The 22,966-nt window shown below is 37.1% G+C and overlaps 1 protein-coding gene across 4 annotated transcripts in view; it reads right to left on the bottom strand.

Annotated features, from left to right (window-relative positions):
* Positions 1 to 550: 550 nt before the first annotated feature.
* Positions 551 to 22,966, bottom strand: part of ptpn20 (protein tyrosine phosphatase non-receptor type 20) — a 44,423-nt gene continuing 22,007 nt past the window's right edge. For all 4 annotated transcript variants that reach the window (XM_051125577.1, XM_051125576.1, XM_051125575.1 and 1 more), the window contains 22 exons: positions 21,981 to 22,170; positions 20,271 to 20,479; positions 19,675 to 19,770; positions 19,129 to 19,592; positions 18,542 to 18,857; positions 17,317 to 17,487; positions 17,034 to 17,208; positions 16,700 to 16,910; positions 16,566 to 16,603; positions 14,404 to 14,487; positions 13,823 to 13,887; positions 13,206 to 13,367; positions 12,948 to 13,122; positions 11,375 to 11,460; positions 10,998 to 11,071; positions 10,334 to 10,482; positions 10,050 to 10,195; positions 8,897 to 8,987; positions 4,542 to 4,876; positions 3,413 to 3,628; positions 2,549 to 2,611; positions 551 to 1,852 (listed from right to left, as the gene is read on the bottom strand). In XM_051125577.1, the coding sequence (XP_050981534.1) occupies positions 1,757 to 1,852; positions 2,549 to 2,611; positions 3,413 to 3,628; positions 4,542 to 4,876; positions 8,897 to 8,987; positions 10,050 to 10,195; positions 10,334 to 10,482; positions 10,998 to 11,071; positions 11,375 to 11,460; positions 12,948 to 13,122; positions 13,206 to 13,367; positions 13,823 to 13,887; positions 14,404 to 14,487; positions 16,566 to 16,603; positions 16,700 to 16,910; positions 17,034 to 17,208; positions 17,317 to 17,487; positions 18,542 to 18,857; positions 19,129 to 19,592; positions 19,675 to 19,770; positions 20,271 to 20,479; positions 21,981 to 22,170 (3,612 nt within the window). In that variant the 3' untranslated portion in view covers positions 551 to 1,756. The remainder of the gene's footprint in view (positions 1,853 to 2,548; positions 2,612 to 3,412; positions 3,629 to 4,541; positions 4,877 to 8,896; positions 8,988 to 10,049; positions 10,196 to 10,333; positions 10,483 to 10,997; positions 11,072 to 11,374; positions 11,461 to 12,947; positions 13,123 to 13,205; positions 13,368 to 13,822; positions 13,888 to 14,403; positions 14,488 to 16,565; positions 16,604 to 16,699; positions 16,911 to 17,033; positions 17,209 to 17,316; positions 17,488 to 18,541; positions 18,858 to 19,128; positions 19,593 to 19,674; positions 19,771 to 20,270; positions 20,480 to 21,980; positions 22,171 to 22,966) is intronic.

The following is a 22,966-nucleotide window of genomic DNA, read 5'->3' as shown; positions in this document are numbered from 1 at the left end:
TCCTGATGTGAAATTACCACTCATTTGTGGTTTAGCACTTTAGAAAAACTTGAAGATGAATTAAGCGGCGGTTGCTTTAGTTCAGAATCCCAACAAGGCCTGGAACAGGCAAACTTGCTAATCGTGTTTTTGCACAAATGTTTTGGCTTTGAAGGCTTTCCTCCTTTTCTGCAAGGTCAAAAGGCTTTCCATGCTGTCACAAGAGCCCATGTGAGAGGCGGTATTTACTCTGCAGTAAAAGCAGAGTGGGAACACTCTGCCCCATGTGCCATGGCTTTGGCTGTAAAGTCTCTGTTTTTGTTTCTCCAACAGAAATTTATCATCCACAGCGTGGCCGCAATGACAACTGGAAACCTCAGGATGTGTACAGATCAAATGCAGGAAGAAAAGCTTCTGAGATGTGCTGACATAGGATTCAATGTGCTACTAGGATCAGCGTTGCAGTTCTTTGTTATTGAATTGGCACGGAAAAACACGGTTCTCAGTTTTCATTGTTTTAAAAATGATAAATGACATTTTGAAACGCATGAAATTCAATTATAGTGTTTTATTTGTAAAAACGGGTACAGGAGGAGTAGTACATTTCTGATACATCTCATAACTATAGCTTATAATTGAGCTTTCAAGGTACAAGGTTAATAATTTATAGTGTAATATAGCAATATAGTAGTTTGATCATTTTTTCACACAGCCTGTGGAAAATTAATTCAAATAAATACATGACTATAGATCAAATGGGACGATTGACCCATTTTAAATACTCGGATGTGCTTGTATACTCTATAATAAATTAACATTTAAGACATTAGTGTGCTGCAAATTATTGTGCTGTCACATTGCATCGAGCTAAACAGTGAAGTACTACAGTTTCACAGAATATTGGTCCATTAGCATTTCCAACCCATTCACACATTTGTTGCTTAATATTGTGAGACCGATGTCTTAAGATGGTTTACTGCAAGCGTGCTTTCTCCATTACATGTGTAAGCAGATACTTGCTCTGCTGTTCCAAAGTTAAATCCTGCTTTCCAAGCGATTACGCCTGCTGGCAAACCCTCACAGGCTATACATACAGATAAGAAGGCTGTGGTTTGTAATCTCTTAGCATCAATCCTATTTCTTTGGGTTAAATCCTCCTGCTCTGACCTAATGTCAACTAAGAGGTAAAACAGCTTGTTTTAATCGAGAAGAGTGCAGATAAAGAAAGATGAGCGGGTGAACTGCCCGCATAGAGAAACTAAAAGGCACTTTGCTAAAATTATCTGTCTAGCAGCTGGTTTCTTCTGAGAGTGTAAAAAGCATTTTTAAATGAAGATGGCTTCTCTCACAGATACTAAAACCAGGCGCTGCAATACTGTCAAAATCAAACCAATGCAACACTATAAGAATCCATTCACAAAATTGGATGTAGTTTTGTTCAAAATGTGGAAAATAAGTTAATTAATAATTAATGTGCATAACTTTACCTTTTTAAAATAAAAAAACACGTTCAAGGCAAAATGACTAAGAGTCCAGAAAGGCTTTGAAATCAGTGTTTTTAAGCCAAAATGGTATAAAAATATATATTAGATCACACAAGGACATTGGAGAGTAAATGAAAATATCTACCATATTTTCTATGATAATATATTCAGTATTTGATTAATAGAAGAAGTGGTCGTACTATATCAGACACACACAATCAACACATCACCATGTCTGCCACTCAAAAACACATATATTGTTGCCTTTCTGAGGAAACACTGCAAGGATTTGTTCATGAAGAGGTATCGGTTTGCCAGTGGTGATCGTGAAGAAGCGATATGCTTTGTAACACTTCCAGCCAGACTTTGTAACAAAAGAGGTATTGTTCCTGAAATCAGAGAGAAGAATAGCAAAACTTGTATTCCATCTCAAACATATTTTAATATAAATGAAACATTAGCTAAATGAAACCTATTTAAGACCAACTCGTGATTGGTTTGTTCGTAGGTTGAGAAATTATGAACTTCCCAGCATTGATTTATATATTCACCTGAAACAAGCATTCTGATTAAAGGAGAACTCCACCTCCAGAACAACAACTTACAAATGATTTACTGACCCCCTTGTCATCAACGATGTTCATGTCTTTCTTTCTTCAGTCGTAAAGAAATTATGTTTTTTTTAAAAACATTTCAGCATTTTTCCCCATATAATAGACTGATATGGTGCCCCGCTTTTGAACTTCCAAAAGGCAGTTTAAATGCGGCTTCAAACGATCCCAGCCGAGGAAGAAGCGACGCTAGATAAGACCCTTCTTCCTCGGCTCTGATCGTTTACAACCGCATTTGGGATCGTTTGAAGCTTCATTTAAACTGCATTTTGGAAGTTCAAAATCAGGGCACCATATCAGTCCATCATATTGAGAAAAATGCTGAAATGTTTTCCTCAAAAAACATAATTTCTTTACGACTGAAGACAGAAAGTCATGAACATCGTGGATGACAAAGGGGTGAGTAAATTATTTGTAAATTGTTGTTCCGGAAGTGGAGTTCACCTTTTTAAAAAAATGTCCTGATATACTCACCTTGGTCTGAATCATGCCGTGCCGCTGGAGTCTCATCTCCTTTACTATGCCACTTACATTAATCTATGACAGCAAACAGAAGTGCATACATTCAGTTGCTCACAATATTAGGCTGTGTATTTAAAGTCTGTGTAAAGGCAATTCAGAGAATTTTTTCTAAACACATTATAATTGTTAGAAATGTCTTGCTGAAAACATGTTACAAAAACTGTGAACAATGTAGCACTGAATTGTGGAGTTAGACTGTTAAACCGTATTTCACCATTTTTGTGTTCAAGATTTTTTGGGCGGGGCTCAAATCATGTTTCAATGATGCAGTGGAGCCATTGAGTATGGCTCCTCCCCTAACACTATAATAACTAGAGCACATAAGCATCAGCGGTTTTCCCACTCAATCGTGAGTTACTGTCATTAACGTTAGTTATTACGCTCTACAGTTTGCTAGCTAGCCATGCCTTTGTCACGTAAATGCATATTACCTGGTTGTGATCATTTACAAAACAGCTCAGTTAACCATTCAGGTTTTAGCAGTACTTGACAGTCGAGAGAGACGGCAGCTTTTCCATGAGTGGGCGTGGTTTCAGCACAGACAGCGGACATGCCCCCAGTGTTTATTTTTTAAGATTTTAATAACTTATTTACTTGGTGTGTTTTTGATAATTCAAATTTGGCTGGGCGGCTAGTAACACATTTTTCTGTAGTGTGACGAACTCAGAACACATATTCATTATTGCTTTACACAGACTTTAAATGAGAATTATGTAATTTCTTATATTTAAATGAACACAGATTTTCACTTTTGGGTGACATGTTGCTTTAAGCTTGGTGCTAATGCTACTATGCTAATATGTTGAAAATACTCACACTTAGGTCTTTCTCAATGAGACTGAGAATGACGTCAGTGCAGATGAGGACCCCAGCTCGACCAATGCCTGCACTGCAGTGGACTATAATTGGCCCTTTAGTGTGAACAGCCCTCATGTAGCGAATAAAGCACACCAGCTGCTCGGAGGAGTGAGGTGTGCCATGGTCAGGCCATGTGGTGAACTTTAGATGCTTCACAAAGTGAACGTCTCCACTCTGGAAAGGTACAATTCAATGATGAGTTTTAAATGCAAAGCTGCATAATAAATCATCATCTTCGGGAACACAAATTAAGATATTTTGGATGAAATCCAAGAGCTTTCTGATCCTGCATAGACAGCAATGCAACTGAAACGTTAACAGGCCCAGAAAGGAAGTAAGGACATTGTTAAAATAGTCTATATGACAGCAGTGGTTCAACTGTAATGTTATGAATCTACGAGAATATTTTTAGTGTGCAAAAAAACACCAAAAAAAAAAAGACTTTATTTGACAATTTCGTCTCTTCCCTGTCATTCTCCATCATGCATTCATGAGAGCACCATGATGCGATGTGGTGCTGCTGACGTTTCTGATTAGAAGCTGAAGAAGACGCATGCTGTACATAAAACAGTCTTCAGAAACACAGAGAGGATGACTCGCAATTCAGCCTTACTTATTTGAACCAGAATATACAAGAGATCAACTTAAAGAGATAGACGTTCCACATCAGAACGCCGGCTCCTGCGTCAGCAGTATCATACGTCACGATACTCTTGTGAACTCACAGTGGAGACTGACATTGAAGAGAAGAAATTGTTGAGTAATGTTGTTGTTTTTGTTTTCTTTGTGCACAAAAAAATTCTCTAGCTTCATAACATTATGGTTGAACTACTGATGTCACATTACTATTTTAATAATGTCTTTACGAGCAGTCGGTAAGCTCTTGGATTTCATCAAAATTATCTTAATTTGTGTTCTCTAAATCTTGGATGACCTGAGGGTCAGTAAATTCTCAGAAAATTGTGTTATTTTTGGGTGAACTATTCTTTTAGGGATGAAAACATAGCCTGACTGTAATGTTTTAATGGTGGCTTTTAGACTGAAAAGGTTACAATAAAAATATTTCCATCAGGTACATGCTCCTAACCTCTTTTTCCACCATCTTGATGACCTTAATGTGGAAATAGCCAAGCATCTGGTAGTTATCCAGGTGGAGCTGGTAACGGCTGGTTTCTTTGGGAGCGTCGAGCTTCTCGGGCCAGTACTTGTGGCATTTCACCCGGCCACGTTCCACCTCTTGAGTCATCATGGCGATAACATCAGACTTGTTCTCCCACACCATCTGCCAGAAGTTATCCTGAGTGCCAGGCAAAGGTCCCTGAGCAGAGATGTAGAAGAGCTCCTCTGTACCCACCTTCATACGAATGTAGCTGGCATTGATGTAGCCCTCATTCTCTCCGACAGGAACACGTGTCTTATCATCTGATAACAGTTGAGATAAACAGGGTTTGCAAATTGCGATCAATTAATCTTAATACATTGAGCAATTACTTTTGCTGTAATGATAAATATATATTGCTCAGCCAAGACTTTAGTACATTTGAGCTTAAACAAGCATGCATGTTATTTGGCCGTAATATAAGATAAGAAAACAACAGTTAAACTCTCCATGATGGCTCAATTCCCACAGGGCAGCTAAACCACTGAGTGCTCATTATGAAAGCCAGAAGGTATACAGTTTTATCTGTTTTCAGAGTTATTTAAAATCCATGCATAAGCAAACAAACAAAACTCCTGCGCGTTCACTATCAAATGTATGTTTCCCAAACCACAAACAAATTTTTATTTGAAACGCAGGTAGGAGATTTATACGAGGCCTCAGCATTCCTGTAACGAGGTGATTGCTGTTGTTGGCTTCGGTAGCCAACAGTGTTATTAATCTGCAAACCAAGAATGCAGCGTTGCTGCTTTCCCCATAGAGGAGGAACAAATTGTGCCGAGGTACAACAAATAGCTCCAAATAAATGAAACAAGCTCTCAAGGTCATGCTGGCTGGAAAGCCTGAAGGAGTGAACACAGGGGAGCAGGGTGAGAAGAATATTTCTCATGGTGGTGTGTTGGTTCACGTAGCCCACTGAGACTTGAGACTTTACCTGTCATTTTTAAAATAGCAACATTTATACTCTGAAATCAATGTGACGATCACTAATTATTTTGCTAAAAATAAAAATAAATACTTTTTTCTCTTTACTCTTTATTTTAATTAGAATAACATTACATTTTTATTATTGGTGTCTGATTTTGTGGTTGTTAAGGATTTAACACTTTTGTTCAGAAAAGATGCATTAAACTAATCAGAATTGACAGTAAAAACCTTTACATCATTACAAAAAATTGTATATCATATAAATGCTGTTCTTTAACTTTCTATTCACCAGAGAGAGAAAAAAATCTCAGTTTCCACAAAAATATGAAGCAGCACATCTGTTTTCAACATTGATAATCACAAGAAATGTTTCTTGAGCAGCATATTAGAGTGATTTTTGAAGGATCATGTGACACTAAAGACTGAAATAATATCTGCTGAAAAGCCAGCTTTGCAATCACAGGAATAAATGACATTTTTTTAAATGTATTATAATAGAAATGATTATTTTAAGTTGTAATAATATTTATATTACTGTTTTAATGTACAGTCAAACCAAAAATGTATTCAGATACCTTCAGCATTTCTCACATTATCACAGTTTATTCGCTATAGTTTAGAAAATAGTAATAATATATGACAAGAACTCAGAGTTAAATGGTCAGAACAAATTCATCTTGATAATGTCAGATAATTTTGATAAAAAGGTATGTAATGGATTACAATCAACCCAAAATTCATACAAGTACTAGTATGACAATATTTACACAACTATCAATACTTTGTTGACCAATTACCAAGCAATGCTTAGTTTTGTTCAGTCTGTGGTGTAAAAAGGTTGCATTAGCAATTAAAGAAAAAACACCTTAGCAAAACATGATCAGGTCAAAGTGTCTGAATAATTTTGGTCCAAAATTGTTCGTAGTCCACTGTATGAAGGATTCGTGGGTATAATATGTTACAGTTTACTTTATTTTGCTATCCTCACTTACATAAATGAACAATAGTATCCTGCACCCATTAGTAAAAAATATAAAAAATTATATTAGGTGTCTGAATAATTTTGGTTTGACTGTATTTTAAAATATATAAAGAAATCTTACAACAACTTCTGAACAGTTGCATAAATTTATATAAGCATAATATAATATAATATAATCTTCATCTTGAATAACCTCTATGAGTTTGAAATATTTAAGTAACAGTTTTTAAGTAACTTATTTTGTGTGTAACAACAATAATGTCAAAAAAATGTAAAAATAAAAAATTGGGAATTTTTGCTCATTTTAGGTAGGTCCTGTTTGTTAATAGCTTGTTTTGTCTTGTTACTCAAGAATCAGTAAGCGACATATAGTGAGAGTGCTGAAGGGATTGCTGCTGTAACACTTTAAAGGTGGCTGCTTGCGAAAACATGTTCAACAGCTCGGAAGAGGAAAAGGGCTGAAAAATGAAACTGGGAGGGAAGGAGATAAACAAGGGGGGCATATGTGAGAGGAAGCGTATGTCACTGGGAGTAGGTAAATTCGTGCGGAGCGGCCTCCACAATGGGTGGCATCAGGCTTCCTGGAGAAGGTTGCGGCCCTTGAACTGCCTCCAGCAATAACAGTGGTTAAGTCCCAGGGGCCTCACACTTTTCAATCCCGGGCGCTTTATTCGGGGAACAGAAGCCCAGTGAGCTGCCGCGATAATAAACAAACACTCCGGGCCAGGCTAGGGCCAGTCTGCCTCCCGCCAGCACATGAAGCGCTGTATTGTGCCTATTCTGTACAGAGACCCCCTCTCTTCAATACGACTACAGCCCGCTCTCTGCATACTCGTTCTGACTCCGCACGTGAATGGATGTTTCCCATTAACAGTGAAAGCAGATCTATGAGTCACACATCTCCTGTTTGACTGTACGTTTGCAGCGTTCTGTGTTTTGTTTTAAACAACGCCTCACGTACCCTCTGACCTTCTTACACTTCACACCAGCAAAAACTGAACCAGTACTAACAGGATAACCATGGCCGCAGTGTGAAAATGGCACCACATGGGTGAGGAGGTCCGGAAAGCCGCAAAGAGGTGGCGGATAGAGTGTGAAATACAGAGTCAAGTAGACGTCTACACCGGCAATGTAATCTAATACCCTGCACTGGTAGGGGATGTGGGAGTAAATAACCAGGGATTGGTTACATTTCACTTAACTGTCGTGTCATGTGTTCCACTGTTTACAGGTAAATGTATACAGGAGTCATTGCTCTCCTCACATTCGCTGTTGTCTAAAACTGAACAAATGTTCTTTGTTCTTCACAATTGTTAATGCAGTATGTTTTAGGAGTAGCTAGACAGATCATTTAAAGGCATAGTTCATCCAAAAATGAAAAGTCTGTTATTAATTGCTCACCCTTATGTTGTTCCAAACCCGTAAGACCTTTGTTTATCTTTGATATTTTTGGTGAAATCTGAGAGTTTTCTGACGCTGGATAGAGAGCAATGCAACTACCAAGTTCAAGGCCCAGAAAGGTAGTTAGGACATTGATAAAATAGTCCATGTGATATCAGTGGCTCAACTTTAATGTTAAGAAGCTATGAGAATACTTTTTATTTGCAAAGAAAACAAAAAAACGACTTTATTCAACAATTGCTTCTCTTCTGGGTCAGTCTCCGCCACCATTCACAAAAGTACCATGACCAATGAGTGTGGAGTGTGAATAAAGTTATTTTTGTTTTCTTTGCACACAAAAAGTATTCATGTAGCTTCATAAAATTATGGTTGAGCCACTGATATCACACAGACTACTTAAACAATGTCCTTACTACCTTTCTGGGTCTTGAACGTGGTAGATGCGTTACTGTCTATGCAGGGTCAGAAAGCTCTTGGATTTCATCAAAAATATCTTAATTTGTGCTCTGAAGATGAACAAAGGTCTTACGGATTTGGAACAACATGAGGGTGAGCAATAATGACATAAGTTTCAGTTATGGCTGCACTATCCCTTTAAATGTAATGAAAAATAATCTGTTAACATTGTTTAATAAACATTGTGTAATTAAACAATTTAAATCTAATAAATTGTATAACTGCTATTGTGTATACACTCTATTTTCACAGTGAACAGTGCAGGACAATATAGATATTATTTTATTTACAGTGATTTTTATCATTTTACTGGAAAACTCTGCATTTTTTTACTCTAAGAAATTAGAGCTTCCTGGCAATGTACAGTGTGTGGTCCATGTGGTTGCAAAATGGTGTGAAAATGTACACCCAAAAATCTCTTTTATGAGAACCGAGGCTTACAAACTGTAAAACGCCAATAAAAATTCTAACTAAAAGCGGGTTTGTGGTGGATTATGGGAGAAGCAGAGAAACTTACAGGGCAGGATATCCCTGTATCTGTTCTTCTCCCGGTTTTCGGGTGCTTTTCCAACCAGGCAGTTGTCTGAGGGTTTTAAATGCTCTAAAGCCTATTAAAAAAGAGTCACACATGAATGAAACACACTTTAATTATCATTCTTTAAATTAAATACTTCAATGTGTATTGCAGACACTATGTTAGTATTAAAGAGAGAAACTACAAATTTATATGTAATGTATGAAAATAAATGTGGTTGGATGTGTCTGCTTGTATCAGTAAGCAATAATACATACACTACAAGTCAAAAGTTTTTGAACAGTAAGACTTTTAATGTTTATTTAAAAAAATCTCTCCTTTGCTCACAAAGCCTGCATTTATTTGATCCAAAGAACAGCAAAATCATTAATATTGTGAAATATTTTTACTATTTAAAACTCCTTTCTCTTTAAATATATTTTAAAATGTAATTTATTCCTGTGATCAAAGCTACATTTTCAGCATCATTACTCCAGTCTTCATTGTCACATGATCCTTCAGAAATCATTCTAATATGCTGATTTGCTGTTCAAGAAACATTTATTATTATATAATTTATTATTACTATCAATATTTAAAACAGTACATTTTTTTCTGAATTCTCTGATGAATAGAAAGATCCAAAATTCAGCGTTTAACTGGAATAAAAAGCTTTTGTAACATTTTGGGAAAGAAATTATAGAAATTAATACTTTTATTTAGCAATGAAGCTTTAAATTGATCAAAAGTGATGATAAAGATATTTATAATGTTACAAAAGATTTCTATTTCAGAAAAATGCTGTTCTTCTTAACTTGCTACTGAAAAAAACGCTGAAACCCTGAAAAAAATTCTACTTAGCTGTTTTCAACAGCATAATGATAATAAATGTTTTTTGAGCAGCAAATCAGAATATTAGAATGATTTCTGAAGGATCATGTGACTGGAGTAATTATGCTAAAAATTCAGCTTTGAAATCACAGGAATAAATTACATTTTCAAATATATTAAAATAGAAAACAGGCATTTTAAATTACACATATTTTTAAAACATTACTGTTTTAGCTGTACTTTGGATCAAATAAATGCAAAAAAACATTAAAAACTTTTGACTTTGTATAGTTGTTTGTACTGATATTAAACAACAGGAACTTACCATGAACTCTTTGATCAGATCTTGCTTTTCTAACTGTTCAAGGGCCTGGATGAGGGCTTTGACCCTGGAGCCAGAGTACTGCCCATTCTTAGCCGGGGATATCACTGCAAGCCTAGCAAGCTCCTCTTCTGACACAATGGGTTGACCTTAAAGTAATTAAGTCCTTTTAAGGTGATTTTTAGGATCTACACAAGCTACAGATCTCTAGAATACATTACTTTCAATGTACTGCTGAATTACATTATATAGATGGTGAAAAATATGAGAAATGAAGGCTCATTTACCTGTATGAGGAACAGCCTCGGGAAGCGATGGCTGAGAAGCATTGTCGTCATCATCACCGTCCTCTTCTTCATCACTGCTCCAGCCGTCTGACTGGCTATGCTCTGTTTTCATGGCAGATTTTTCAAGATGCTGCTTCTGGGGGTCTGTCCTGAAGGGGGTACGGGGCAGGAATGAGCAGAGACCTTGACCACATTGCTACGTTCCGGGGCCTGTTATCATGCAAGGCTGATTTTCCTGCGATTTTTCCACCTAAAATGTAAAAAAGCTGCTAATTGCAAGTGCTACGTACTATAACAAGTGTGGCTTGTAGGCCAGCGTAACTAGAAGCCAAAGCTGTGATTATTGGGCCTGTATTTCATTAATGTCTCTTTAGTGCCTCCCTGTGGCGATTCCTTTTGAGAGCTATGTTAAAAAAACAAACAGAAACAAAACAAAACAAAAACTGCAATGAAATTCAGTCCTTATAACCTGGTTTATGTTCAGTTACAACACGCTGCAGATTTACGGATGAATAGACACTTTTATTGTGGTTTTAGTTCAGTTATTCAAAACAAACTTTCAGGTCTCATATGGTACAATACACTCGCAGCACTCTTGATGCCAAATGTAATATTAGCAGCAGCAGCATCAACAAAAATGTGAGAAAAAATATGGGACACTCACCTTTCCTGTAGCATGTCTGTAACTCCCAATGATGGACAACACCTCTGACAGGTAGGTGTACAGTTTCGACTTTCCTACAGGCAAGAGATAGACAGAAAAAGGAGAAAGAGAAAGAAAGAGGAGACAGGTGATGAGTTAACTCTGCTCGGGACACCCTTACTGTCATCTGAGTTTCGGCGGTTTCCTCTGAGAGAAATTGGAGGCGGTGCTAATTAATTTTATGGTGAACCTTTCTGGGTGCTGGAACTTGTCACTTATTGGATTAGCTTTTTGTCTACTAATTTGTTCTTGGAAGGGCTTTCAATTCACTGGAGAAAGTCGTCATCTCAGTATTGTAATGTATCTAAATCTAAATAATAGTGGGGAAAAAATTATACCTGCTCACATTCCCCTCCAAGACCAGGACATTCTGAGGTCTGGAAAGATACATGATCTGCATGTGTTTCCGTTTGTTCTGTAATATCTGCAAATAAAGCATTACGGCAGGAGAAGACAATTAAAACAATGGAAGTAATATCACTTTTGAAGTGTTGACGTAGATGTCAGGATGATTAAAATAATGCCAGTATATGAGTTCTCAAAACTCTCATTTAAAAAAAAAAATCAAACAGAATTACTAACGTTATTTTTAACTATAATCAGATGCCTTGCTTATAATAAAAATAAAATTATTTTGAATGTTTCATATTTTTAAATAATGAATCATAATTAATTCCACTAAATGTGTCAGACATCCTGCAATATATATAATATAATGACAAATATTCACAAAAACATTGTGAAATTTTATTAAATTTAAAAGTATTAAAATATTCTATATTAAAACTTTAAAATATTTTACAATATAATTTATTCCTGTGATTGCAAAGCTGAATTTTCAGCAGCCATTATTTCAGTTTTCAGTGTCACATGATCCTTCAGAAATCATTCTAATATGCAGATTTGGTGCTTAATATTTTCATGGAAATGATGATTATTTTATTCCTGGATACTTTTATGAATAGAAATAAAAAAGAACAGCATCTATTTGAAATAGAAATCTTCTGTAACAGTATAAATGTCTTTACTGTCACTTTTGATCAATTTAATGCATTCTTGCGGAAAAAAAACAATTTAAAAAAAAAAAAAACTTACTGACCCCAAACTTAACCTAGTAAAAAAGTTATATTTTAATAAAAGTATACATTTATTTCATACTAAGTATAGTTCAAATCTGTTACCATATTTACTGACATACCGCTCAAGACTTATTGATATAAAAATTATCATTACAATTTATTTGGAGTACTACTTGTGCACAATGCACATTTCTTAATATTAAGCCTAAAATGTGTTTTGATGTCATGATATGGATTGTATGATATTTGAAAAATATTGGTCTTTAAATGCACAATATTTAAAGTGTACCTAAAATATACTTATACTTACTTGCAATAGTTCCACTTTAGCACAGTCATATACTGTATACCTCAGTATATCTTTAGTTGGACTTGAGCACTACTTTCGCACAATTAAAGTACATTTAAATTAATTTAAGTATACCAGCTTAGTATACCAAAGTACAATTGCAGGGTATTTTTATTAAGTACATAAATATGTAAATGTATTTGTAGTATACTTAGAATGAAATAAATGTATTTCAAATACATTTCAGTATAATTGATTTTCACTAGGGTATGAACAGTGTATATTTTACATAATTTTTACTCAATATTTAATTAAAATTGTAAAACAGGAGCTGATAAAAAAAGAGATCAAAACAAAAAACGTCATTATCCACTGAGAATGCTGTTGGTATTAACTGGCCTATATATTCATTCATCCTTCAATACATAAGTTATATTTTTTATATTTTAAATGTTGAGTGATAATGATGCTGCCACTCTAACGTAACAGTTAAGGGATAATGCAAAGTGAGCAACAGAGCGGGGCGTATGTGTACTTGCTGACCTGCAGATTTTGATGTGTTGAATTCCTGAGGGGCCTCAGTAGGGGAGCTGGAACCAGAGCAGGTTGACATGGGCAGGATGTCCCTACATACCGTCAGCTGAACCGTGCCCTCTGCCTTCCGCAAAATATCCACAACTTTACCGTGACTCAGTCCTGATACAATGATGCCATTCACCTGCACAACATACACACAACTGTTACACCTTTACATACACGGTTTATCAGTGAAAAATTACTAAGCAAACAATTTGAACATACCTCTAAAAGAATGTCACCCACTCGGAGTCGACCATCCTGCTCGGCCACACCCCCACAACAAATATCCTTCACTCTCAGTATGCTCCCATTGACCCCGCCCACCAGAGCAAAGCCCAGCCCACCTTTCTCAGGCTTGGTGAACTCCACCTGGAGGATACAGCTCTGCAGAAAAGAGAGGAATAAGAACATTTAGGCAAACTAAACACTGCACATAAATAAAATCTGACTTTCAGCTGGACTGACTGTTCACACTGTAATTTTTAAAGTGATGAAATCACTTGCTCAGATCAGATCAAGGTTAACACAAGTATTCAAAAATTTGGGGGGCGGTAAGATTTTATTAATGTTACTGTTGTGGATTGTAAATGAGTGAATGTCACCAATGGCTAAATGAAGAAAGAGTGAAAATGAGTGCATTTGGACACAGATCCAGACATGCAAGTCCTCCCTTTTTTAGAGAAGGTTTAAATGATTACTGTTTGAATAGTGTAATATTAATGAATTATGAATCTAGTGCTGCTGATGATCACATTTAGAGGTGAATGCACTGATTACAAAGCAAGAGTCATATTACAGCCTAATGTCATCAGCCTAAAACAAGGCCGAGAGACAGTTACCTCCTGCTCTGATGTGACAGAGAGCCTTTTCCTGAATTGTGTGGCACTGTCAGCAACAGGTTTAACTGTAACGGAAATAAAAGAAAGATTTTGTGTCAAAAAAAATTCCATCAAACTCATTTAACAAATGTCAATGTTACAAAATGAATCAAAAATGAAGACAAAATCAATCCAAGCATCTCATCACATCTTATGCTTCCTGCTAAATGAGAAACCAAGCGCTCAGCTATTTAAAACAATTCCCAAACTCACGAATGTCTCCCTCCTCTGCTGCCATTTCGGGGGGAGATGTGTGGATGACCTGCTCCGTGCTACTGTAGGTAAACTATGCTTGCCTTTTCAAGCTCTTTTGGACCTCCTGGCTAGCGGTCTCCTAGCAACTCGGATGCCCACTAGATCAGCCGGCCTTTATTCGTCAGACACAACGAAAGCGCACTTTGATCGGCCAGAGGAGGCCATGTCCCTTGCTAATAATTAATCCTGCACCCGCTGCCCTCTGAGCAGGACATGCCATGTCTGTCAGCACAGATCTAATGCCACAACTCCCAGACAACAGAGACACAGGAAACCAAAGGCTTTACCATTGGTAGGAGCCGCCTCCATGTCAGGGGACACGGGCTCTTCGAGGCGAGGGAAGACTTTATTCTCCTTCCATTCAAACATACCTGAAAAGGAGAAATAAGAAGGAAAAAATAGATGATTGTGGTTTTATATATTCTACTCCAGAAATCAGTGTTTGCTTCATTTTACATTTGTTAAAAAAATATAAATATACAGTGCCTTGCAAAAGTATTCATACCCCCGCCCCCCCTTTTTTTTTTACATTTTATGTTGCTGCCTTAGGTTTAAACTGCTTTAAATGACTTTTTTCCCACATCAGTCTACACTCTATACACCATAACATAGATATTTTTAACATCTTTGCAAATTTATAAAAAAAAAATAATAATAATTCCATTGCATAAGTATTCATACCCTTATCTGGGACACTTGAAATTTAACTCAGGAGCATTCATATTGCTTGTAGATGTTACTACACTTCGAATGAAGGTAACCTGTGGCAAATTTATTTGAATGGTTATGATTTGGAATGGCACACGTCTTAATATAAGGTCTAATGGCTGAGAATGCATATCAGAGCAAGAACCAAGCCCTGATGTCAAAAAAAATGCCTGTAGAGCTCAGAGACAGGATTACATCAAGCCACACATCTGGCGAAGAGTTCAGAAAAAATTCTGCTGCGTTGAAGGTTCACAGAAGCATGTAGCCTCCATTACGAAGAAGTTTGAAACAAACAGGACCCTTCCTAGAGCTGAGAAATTCATGGAGAAGGGCCTTGGTTAGACTGGTGACCAAGAAGCTAATGGTCACTCTAGCTGAGCTTCATGATCATATGCTTAGATAGGAGAGATAGAAGAGATAGGAGAGACCTACAGAAGAACAAACATCACTGCAACACTCCAACAATCCAGCCTTTATGGTGGTGCGGCAAGAGTCAATCCTCTCCTCAGTGAAGACGCATGAAAACACTTTTGGAATTTTCAAAAAAGCACCTAAAGGACCCTCAGACTGTGAGAACCAAAATTCTCTGGTCTGATGAACCTCAATTCCAAGCATCATGTTTGAAGGAAACCAGACACTGCTAATCTCCTGTAGAGTACCATCTCAACACTAAGCTGTGGCGGTAGCAGCCTCATACTGTGGGGGAAACCTAGTCCAGAGCATTCAGAACCTCAGACTGGGCTTCCAGGACAATGGCCCTAAACACACACCAATAGTGGCTTAAAATGACACCTGAAAATGAAAATGCTGAAAATGTTCATCTGCCCCCATTCAACCTGACAGAGCTTGATAGGTGAAGAGGTAAGGAGAAGAATGGCAGATAATTGCCAAATGCTGATGTGCAAAGCTTGTCGCATCATACCAAAAAGGTCTGAGGCTGTAAAGGTGCCTTAACTAAGTACTGAAATAAGGGTATGAATACTTATGCAATATATTTATTTTTTATTTTTTAATTTTGTAATAAATTTACAAAATTGTGACAATTCTGTTTTTGCTTTGTCATTATGGTGTATGAAATGTGTAGCTTGACGTGGAAAAAAAAGTAATTTAAAGCATATTAAACATAAGGCAGCAACAAAACAAACCATGAAAAAAACGCAGGAGTATGAATACTTTTGAAAGGCACTATATATTTGAGAAAATATCTGTGTTTATGAATAGCTTTTAATTTCATTAATACTTTTTGTGTTTATTCCAATGTTCATATCAAAATGGATAAATATTGAAAATTCAAAATTAGTTTGAAATCAAGATATTCACATATTATTCAGGACTGACACAGGGGGCAATGCTATCTAATAAGAGTTGACATTCCACTTAAAATGACACAATGTCTAGTGAAGCATGCTTTGAAAGCTTAGGCTGCTCTGGAAAACCACTGGAGCAGCTCTTGGTCTCATTTCTGTCACTTCAGAATAGACTGAAACACGTCGAACATGACTGCCCTCTGCAGCCCAGCCGGAGCCTTCACACCCCCAGAGCAAGAAAAATACATCCCACTGGCAGACGGAGCAGTTACCTGGCCCATGCAAGGTTTCTATGTAACTCCATATAATAACAAGACTCAATAATGACACCAAACACACTCTCAACTTTAAACATAATTACAACTTCTTATTTGGCAAAAATTATGATTAAACCAATTATTGCTGTAATTGAAGAAGATTTTGCTCAAACGTACCATTCCATTTATCTACTGGTATCACTGGTTGATCATCTCTGAAACAAAGAGAAACATTTAATAAAAAGTTACAAAGGCCAAAAACTGATATTTTATGTAATTAACATATAATTGCAATTATAATCCAAACTCACCTCATGGCTTTGAATCTGACTTTGCGTGGGGCACTCTCAAACACTTTCACAGCATCCTCCAGCGTCATTCCCAGGGTGCACTTCCCACATATATAAACAATCTTGTCATTGGGTTGGATGCTGCCCTCTTCACTAGCAGGGGAGCTTGGCACCACCTCCTGGACATAAATTCCCTGCCACTTGCTGCCAATGCCCCCTGTTAGCTTGATGCCTGCATAGACACATGCAAAAGGATCATCATTATGAATTGAATATGAAATGTTTTTGTTGTTTTGTTGAAAATTCATAAAGTGATACAATGTTATCCTGGTTTCCCCTACTATAAAGCACTCACCTAGTTGTCCAGATGGAGTCTTGGGTATGACAATGTCCTGGAGGGTGTCAGGAGGCGGTGGAGGCAGTAGATTTTGCACAGCTCTGCCCAGCACCATATGCAGTCTTTTAGAGGAGGACCTGAGGATGCTAATAGCCACATCATCTGTCACGTTGGTCACATTGTGACCATTTACCTGAAAAATAAAGGGAGATAATGGCAATTCAAATCACTGACAATCAAATCCAGTCTTATGAAATTTTCAGAAAGGGGATTGTGTTTCTAATAGTGGGAAAAGCTGTACCATGACAAGCCTGTCTCCTGGCCTCAATCTGCCATCTGCTTTGGCCGGATTATCCAGGACTTCCTGGACATAAAAGCAGTTGTCAAGTTTACTCCTGGTTATTGTAAAACCGAAACTGCCACACCATGATTTGGTCAGTGAGACGGTCAGTTCAAACTCCTTCAACATGTCCTAAATGAAGAAGAAAAGAGATTGTGAGCAACATGGCTATGCTAGTCCACCAGCCATACCAGCATTAAATAATAATAACTGAATACATTTTAGCACTTTATTTTATAAAGCAAGCTGCTCAAGGCACTTACACAGAAAACAAAAAAAAAACATAAACAAAAATTAAGTAAAGCCATCCCTAAAATATGTTTTAAGATAGGATTTAAAATGGATAGTTCACCCAAAAAAGGAAAATTCTGTCATTCTGACTCATCCTCATTTTGTTCCAAACCCGTAAGACCTTTGTTTATCTTCAGAACACAAATTAAGATATTTCTGATGAAATCTGAGAGCTTTCTGACCCTGCTTAGACAGCAATGCAACTATGATGTTCAAGGCCCAGAAAGGTAGTAAGGACATCATTAAAATAGTCCATTTGACATTAGTAGTTCAACCATAATGTTAAGAAGCTACAAGAATACTTTTTGTGTGCAAAGAAAACAAAAATAATGACTTTATTCAACAATTTCTTCTCTTCTGTGTCAGCCTTCGATGCACGTTCATCAGACGCATGCATTTTGATGTAGAACCCGGATGTGCTGGGCCTTGTTTACTAGCAGAGGCCAGAAGTCAGAACGCTGGCTCCTGCGTCAGCAGCATCACGCGTATGCATCGTGGTACTCTCATGAACACACGTTGAAGAATGAAACGGAAGAGAAGCAATTGTTGAATATGGTTGAACCACTATGTCACAAGGACTATTTTACCGATGTCCTTACTACCTTTCTGGGCCTTGAACGTGGTAGTTGCGTTGCTGTCTATGCAGGGTCAGAAAGCCTCGGAATTCTTAAAAAATATCTTAATTCATGTTACAAAGATGAATGAAGGTCTTACAGGTTTGGAACAACATGCGGGTGAATAATTAATAAGAGAATTTTCATTTTTGGGTGAACTATCTCTTTAAATAAATTAAGTAGGTAGTGATTTTTTTAAGTGATTGGACCATTAACCAGCACCGAAATTTATGCTAATCTAAGGGCTTGTACATCTATAGGCAAATGCAATCAGACTTCACCCTTCTGGGATCTTCATCATCCTCCTCTTCTTCATCATCGTCCCAGCCGTTGTTGTTGCTGGCTGAGGGGGCGGTGAACTGGGCAGTAGGTTTCACTGGAGATGATGCTTGAGTTGCTTGCTGGTAGGACGGAGGTGTGCTTAGCAGTGATGGAGAAAGGGCCGGTGGAGGGGGCGGTTCATTGGAGACAGCAATGCTGCTGCTTGGAGGAGAGGGTGCTGTGGTGGTGATGGTCAAGTATTCCTCATCGGCTATGACAGTCAGTCCATGAGCAGTGAAACTTGTCAAGGTATCTTCTACACCTTCAGCTGCGTGACTGTGACAAGAAGAAGTTAATATTAGTGACATTTAAGTCATATTTTAGTTTTTCAAGATCATTTTCTTGTATTAAGCAGTGAAGAAACAGCCCAAGTTTTATTAAATATTAGGCAGCACAGTTATTTTCAACACTGATAATCATAAGAAATGTTTCTTGAGAACCAAATCACCATATTAGAACGATTTCTAAAGGATCATTTGACACTGAAGACTGGTGATTACTGTTGATTATTTTACAGATCATATCACAGAAATAAACAGGTCTTTACCTGGAACAAGCTGAGACATGGTTGGTTGAGATGGTATCATCTTTTGACTCTTGCTGATGGGCTGTTACTGCTGTTTCAGGGGCTGTTGGAGTTGGTTCTGTGTTGGTTGTTGTCACTTTAGCAGTGCTTGGTGTTGGGGGAGGAGTTGGGGGTGGAGCTTTGTTGTCATGCCCCTCCCCCATCATTGCATGAGGTTTTAGTTCTCCAGCTTCACCTGAGGATGGACGTGGAGGTAGAGGTGGAGGTAGGGGTGGTGGTGCAGATATAGTCGTATCTGCCAGCTCAGTATCTTGTTTTGGCTGCGTCAAGGGGGTCTCCTGGGTTTTCTCTGGGGAAACATCTTTCTTTAGACCCATCTCTATTGCCCGCTTCTTAAGGAGTTCACTGAAGTCTGGGGCAACAGTCCTTGCGTGCAGGTCAAGAGACCTGGATCTCAATGCACGGGATGGAAGCGTGTCAAGACCCTGTCAAAAAAAGGGATGTGAGTTTGAGATATAACATGTCAAACATAGAGTCGTCGCTAACCATGTAGAGAAAGGACGTTACCAGAGAGGTCTCAATATCTGTATGTTCATCCTGTGAGGTTCTGCAGATTGACAGCCTGATCTCAGACGGAAATTTTTGAATGAGATGTAAAACTTCCTGTGGTGATAGAAAGATATACACTATTGTTATAAAGTCTGGAGTCTGTAAGATTTTTCTTCAGTGTTTTTGAAAGTCTCTAATGCTCACAAAGGTGTTTTTATTTGAACAAAAATAAAATAAAAACATGAATATGTAAAATATAACTTATTAAAATAAACAAAGTACAAGTACAAATATTAATATATTAATGGGATAGTTGAACATGGAAAGGACCGTTGCTGTCTATGAAGGGTCAGAAATCTCTTGGATTTCATCAAAAATATCTTAATTTGAGTTCCAAAGATGAATGAAGGTCTTACGGGTTTGGAACAGCATGAGGGTGAGTAATTAATCACAGCATTTTCATTTTCGGTTGAGCTATCTCTTTAACAAGTTTTGTTATTGTTAAATTGTTAATGTTATCAATAAATATTTCTATACAAATACTGATTGTCAGTACTTCTGTAAGTTATTTGTCTCTCACTCCGCTTTAATGCATGAGAATGTACATCCTTTACCTCATAGGAGAGGCCTCTGACAGGTTCTCCATTAACAGCCAGGATTATGTCTCCCTCCTTCAGAAGCCCACAATCTCCTGCAGGCTGACCAGCAAAAATGCTCTTAATATGCACCATGCTGCCCTCATCCGGACCAAGTTCAGATATGATGAAACTGAACCCCAGGCTACCGAGACTTTTCTGTAGCGTCACCTCCAGGACATTATCTGCTACAAAGAAAGAGCAGAACTCTCTCAATTTGTAGTTTATGAACAATCCAAACTGACAAACAGTAAAATCAGTTACATGTAACGGTTAAATGACAGGTAATCCAAAAATGAAAATGAAATCTGAGTTGGATATTTCACCCTCATGTCGTTCCAAACCCATAAGACCTTTGTTCATCTTCAGAACACAGATTAAGATCATTGTCTGAAATCCAAGAGCTTTCTGACCCTTCATAGACATTTTGGATTTCATCAAAATATCTTAATTTGTGTACCGAAGATGAACAAAGGTCTTATAGGTTTGGAACGACATGATGGTGAGTAATTAATGACAGATTTTTCATTTTTGGGTGAACTATCCCTTTAATAAATGAGTCCAGTTCACAAAACCAGTCTGAATGATTTGTTTACCAAATCAACTGATCCAGGTATCATATTCAGCTTACTTATTTATATACTTTTATATTATTAATTGATCACTGAAATGTGCTTTTATTTTTTCAGTTTTCTTTTTTTGTTATGTGCTTTTTCTAGGTTTTATTAGTTTTTGTATTTTTTTTTATAATTCTATTAAACTTTATTTTTATTTTAGTTTTAGCATTAGCAGTTCTAAAACTTCAATAATTATTTCAAATATTTTCAGTCAGTTACCAAAGCAAAGTTTACTTTAAGTTGATCTAATATTTATTTTTTATTTAATTTCAATTATCAAAAAATATTTTTAATAGTTTTAGTTAACAACAACAACACAGATCATATGACATCAGAAAATTTGCAATATAGTCAAATGGACTGAATTTATGGTGCTTTATGGTGCTGGACCTCATTCACTTTCATTAGGACAATATTTGGCTAAGAAACAACTATTTGAAAATCTGGAATCTGAGGGTGCAAAAAAATCCAAATATTGAGAAAATCACCTTTAAAGTTGTCCAAATGAACTTCTTAGCAATGCATATTACAAATCAAAAATTAAGTTTTGATAATTATGGTAGGAAATTTACAGAATATCTTAATGGAACATGATCTTAATATCCTAATGATTTTTGGCATAAAAGAAAAATCGATAATTTTAACCCATACAATGTATTTTTGACTATTGCTACAAATATACGCATGCTACTTAAGACTGGTTTTGTGGTCCAGGGTCACAACTGTGTCCATTATATTCTTTAAAAAATAATTTTCTGTGTCTCACAGAAAAAAAAATGTTTGGAACCACATGAAGGTGAGTAAATGATGACAGAATATTCATTTTTGGATGTGCTGTCCAGATTTTGCACTCAAAAGTGACCAACTGTCAAATTTGATGCAAAACATATACCAGTGCAAAATGCAATTATGGTGATGTAATATATACATAAAAAACAATGTTCCTCTGGACAAGCTCTAAATTTGGCTGGGATTTTGAGTTATACGGGTCTGGCAGCTAGCACAGTGTTGCTGTCAGATTCAGTTGAAATGTTTTGCTGTGTTTTCTCCCCCTCTCTGATCCCCATCTCACCATCTGACACAAAGCTGAAGTCCTTGGCCCTGACAGACAAGGGCGTTTCCATGGTCACATCTTTCCTCAGAGGGGTGGGTGTACTCTGCGCACTGAGGGGTGAAGGAGATCTCTGTCTCTCCAACGTGGATGAGGCACTGTAAGTGTCCAACACCACTGGAGGCTCTCGTTCCAGAACCAGGCTCACCACCTGAAAATAACACACATTCTTAACACAAAATAACACATATTCTTATTTTATCATATCAGCTGCACACCTACTGTATAGTGAACATACGTCATTAGTCTGCTTAACAAAAGGCCTGCTACCTAATCAATGCGTATGGCTAAAGATCATGTGGCTTGTCAGCTTAAGTGTTATAGTGTGTTATTATGACGACGCAGGGCTAAGCGTCACACCCCAGGAAATCTTATTAGCCCAGACAAAAATAACGACAAACACATATGCTTTTACAACCGTGTGTCACTTTAAATCTTTCTTTTGTGCTGTCTGAGAAGCCGTAAGACACAAGGGTTGCTGAGGTTGTCCTGAAGCAACTGACATGCCGAAGAGAGGAGCAAAGACCCCTTAGACAAAATGTGACCTCTGGTTCTCTTTGTGCTAGAGTTCACATCCACAGCAGTTACTACTCAAAATGTCAGCTAAGATTAAAATGAAAGTAACTGCTCTTTAACTGTTTGTAAAAACAAACTTAAAGGGATAATTCACCCAAAAATGAAAATTCTGTCATTAATTACTCATCTTCATGTCGTTCTAAACCGGTAAGATCTTTGTTCTTCATCTTTGGAACACAAAATTCAGATATTTTTGATCAAATCTGAGAGCTTTCTGACCCTGCATAGACAGCAATGCAACTAACTTGAACTAATGTTCAAGGCCCAAAACCTGAATTAATGACATAATTTTTATTTTTGGGTGAACTATCCCTTTAATGGAAGTGCTCTGCTACTAAAGACTGGATTGGCTCACGTCAAAATGCTTGTCT

Source organism: Labeo rohita, chromosome 13, assembly GCF_022985175.1.
Source record: "Labeo rohita strain BAU-BD-2019 chromosome 13, IGBB_LRoh.1.0, whole genome shotgun sequence".
Lineage (NCBI taxonomy): Eukaryota > Metazoa > Chordata > Actinopteri > Cypriniformes > Cyprinidae > Labeo > Labeo rohita.
Note: the sequence above shows the minus strand (reverse complement) of the source record. Positions and strands in the feature narration are given on the sequence as shown.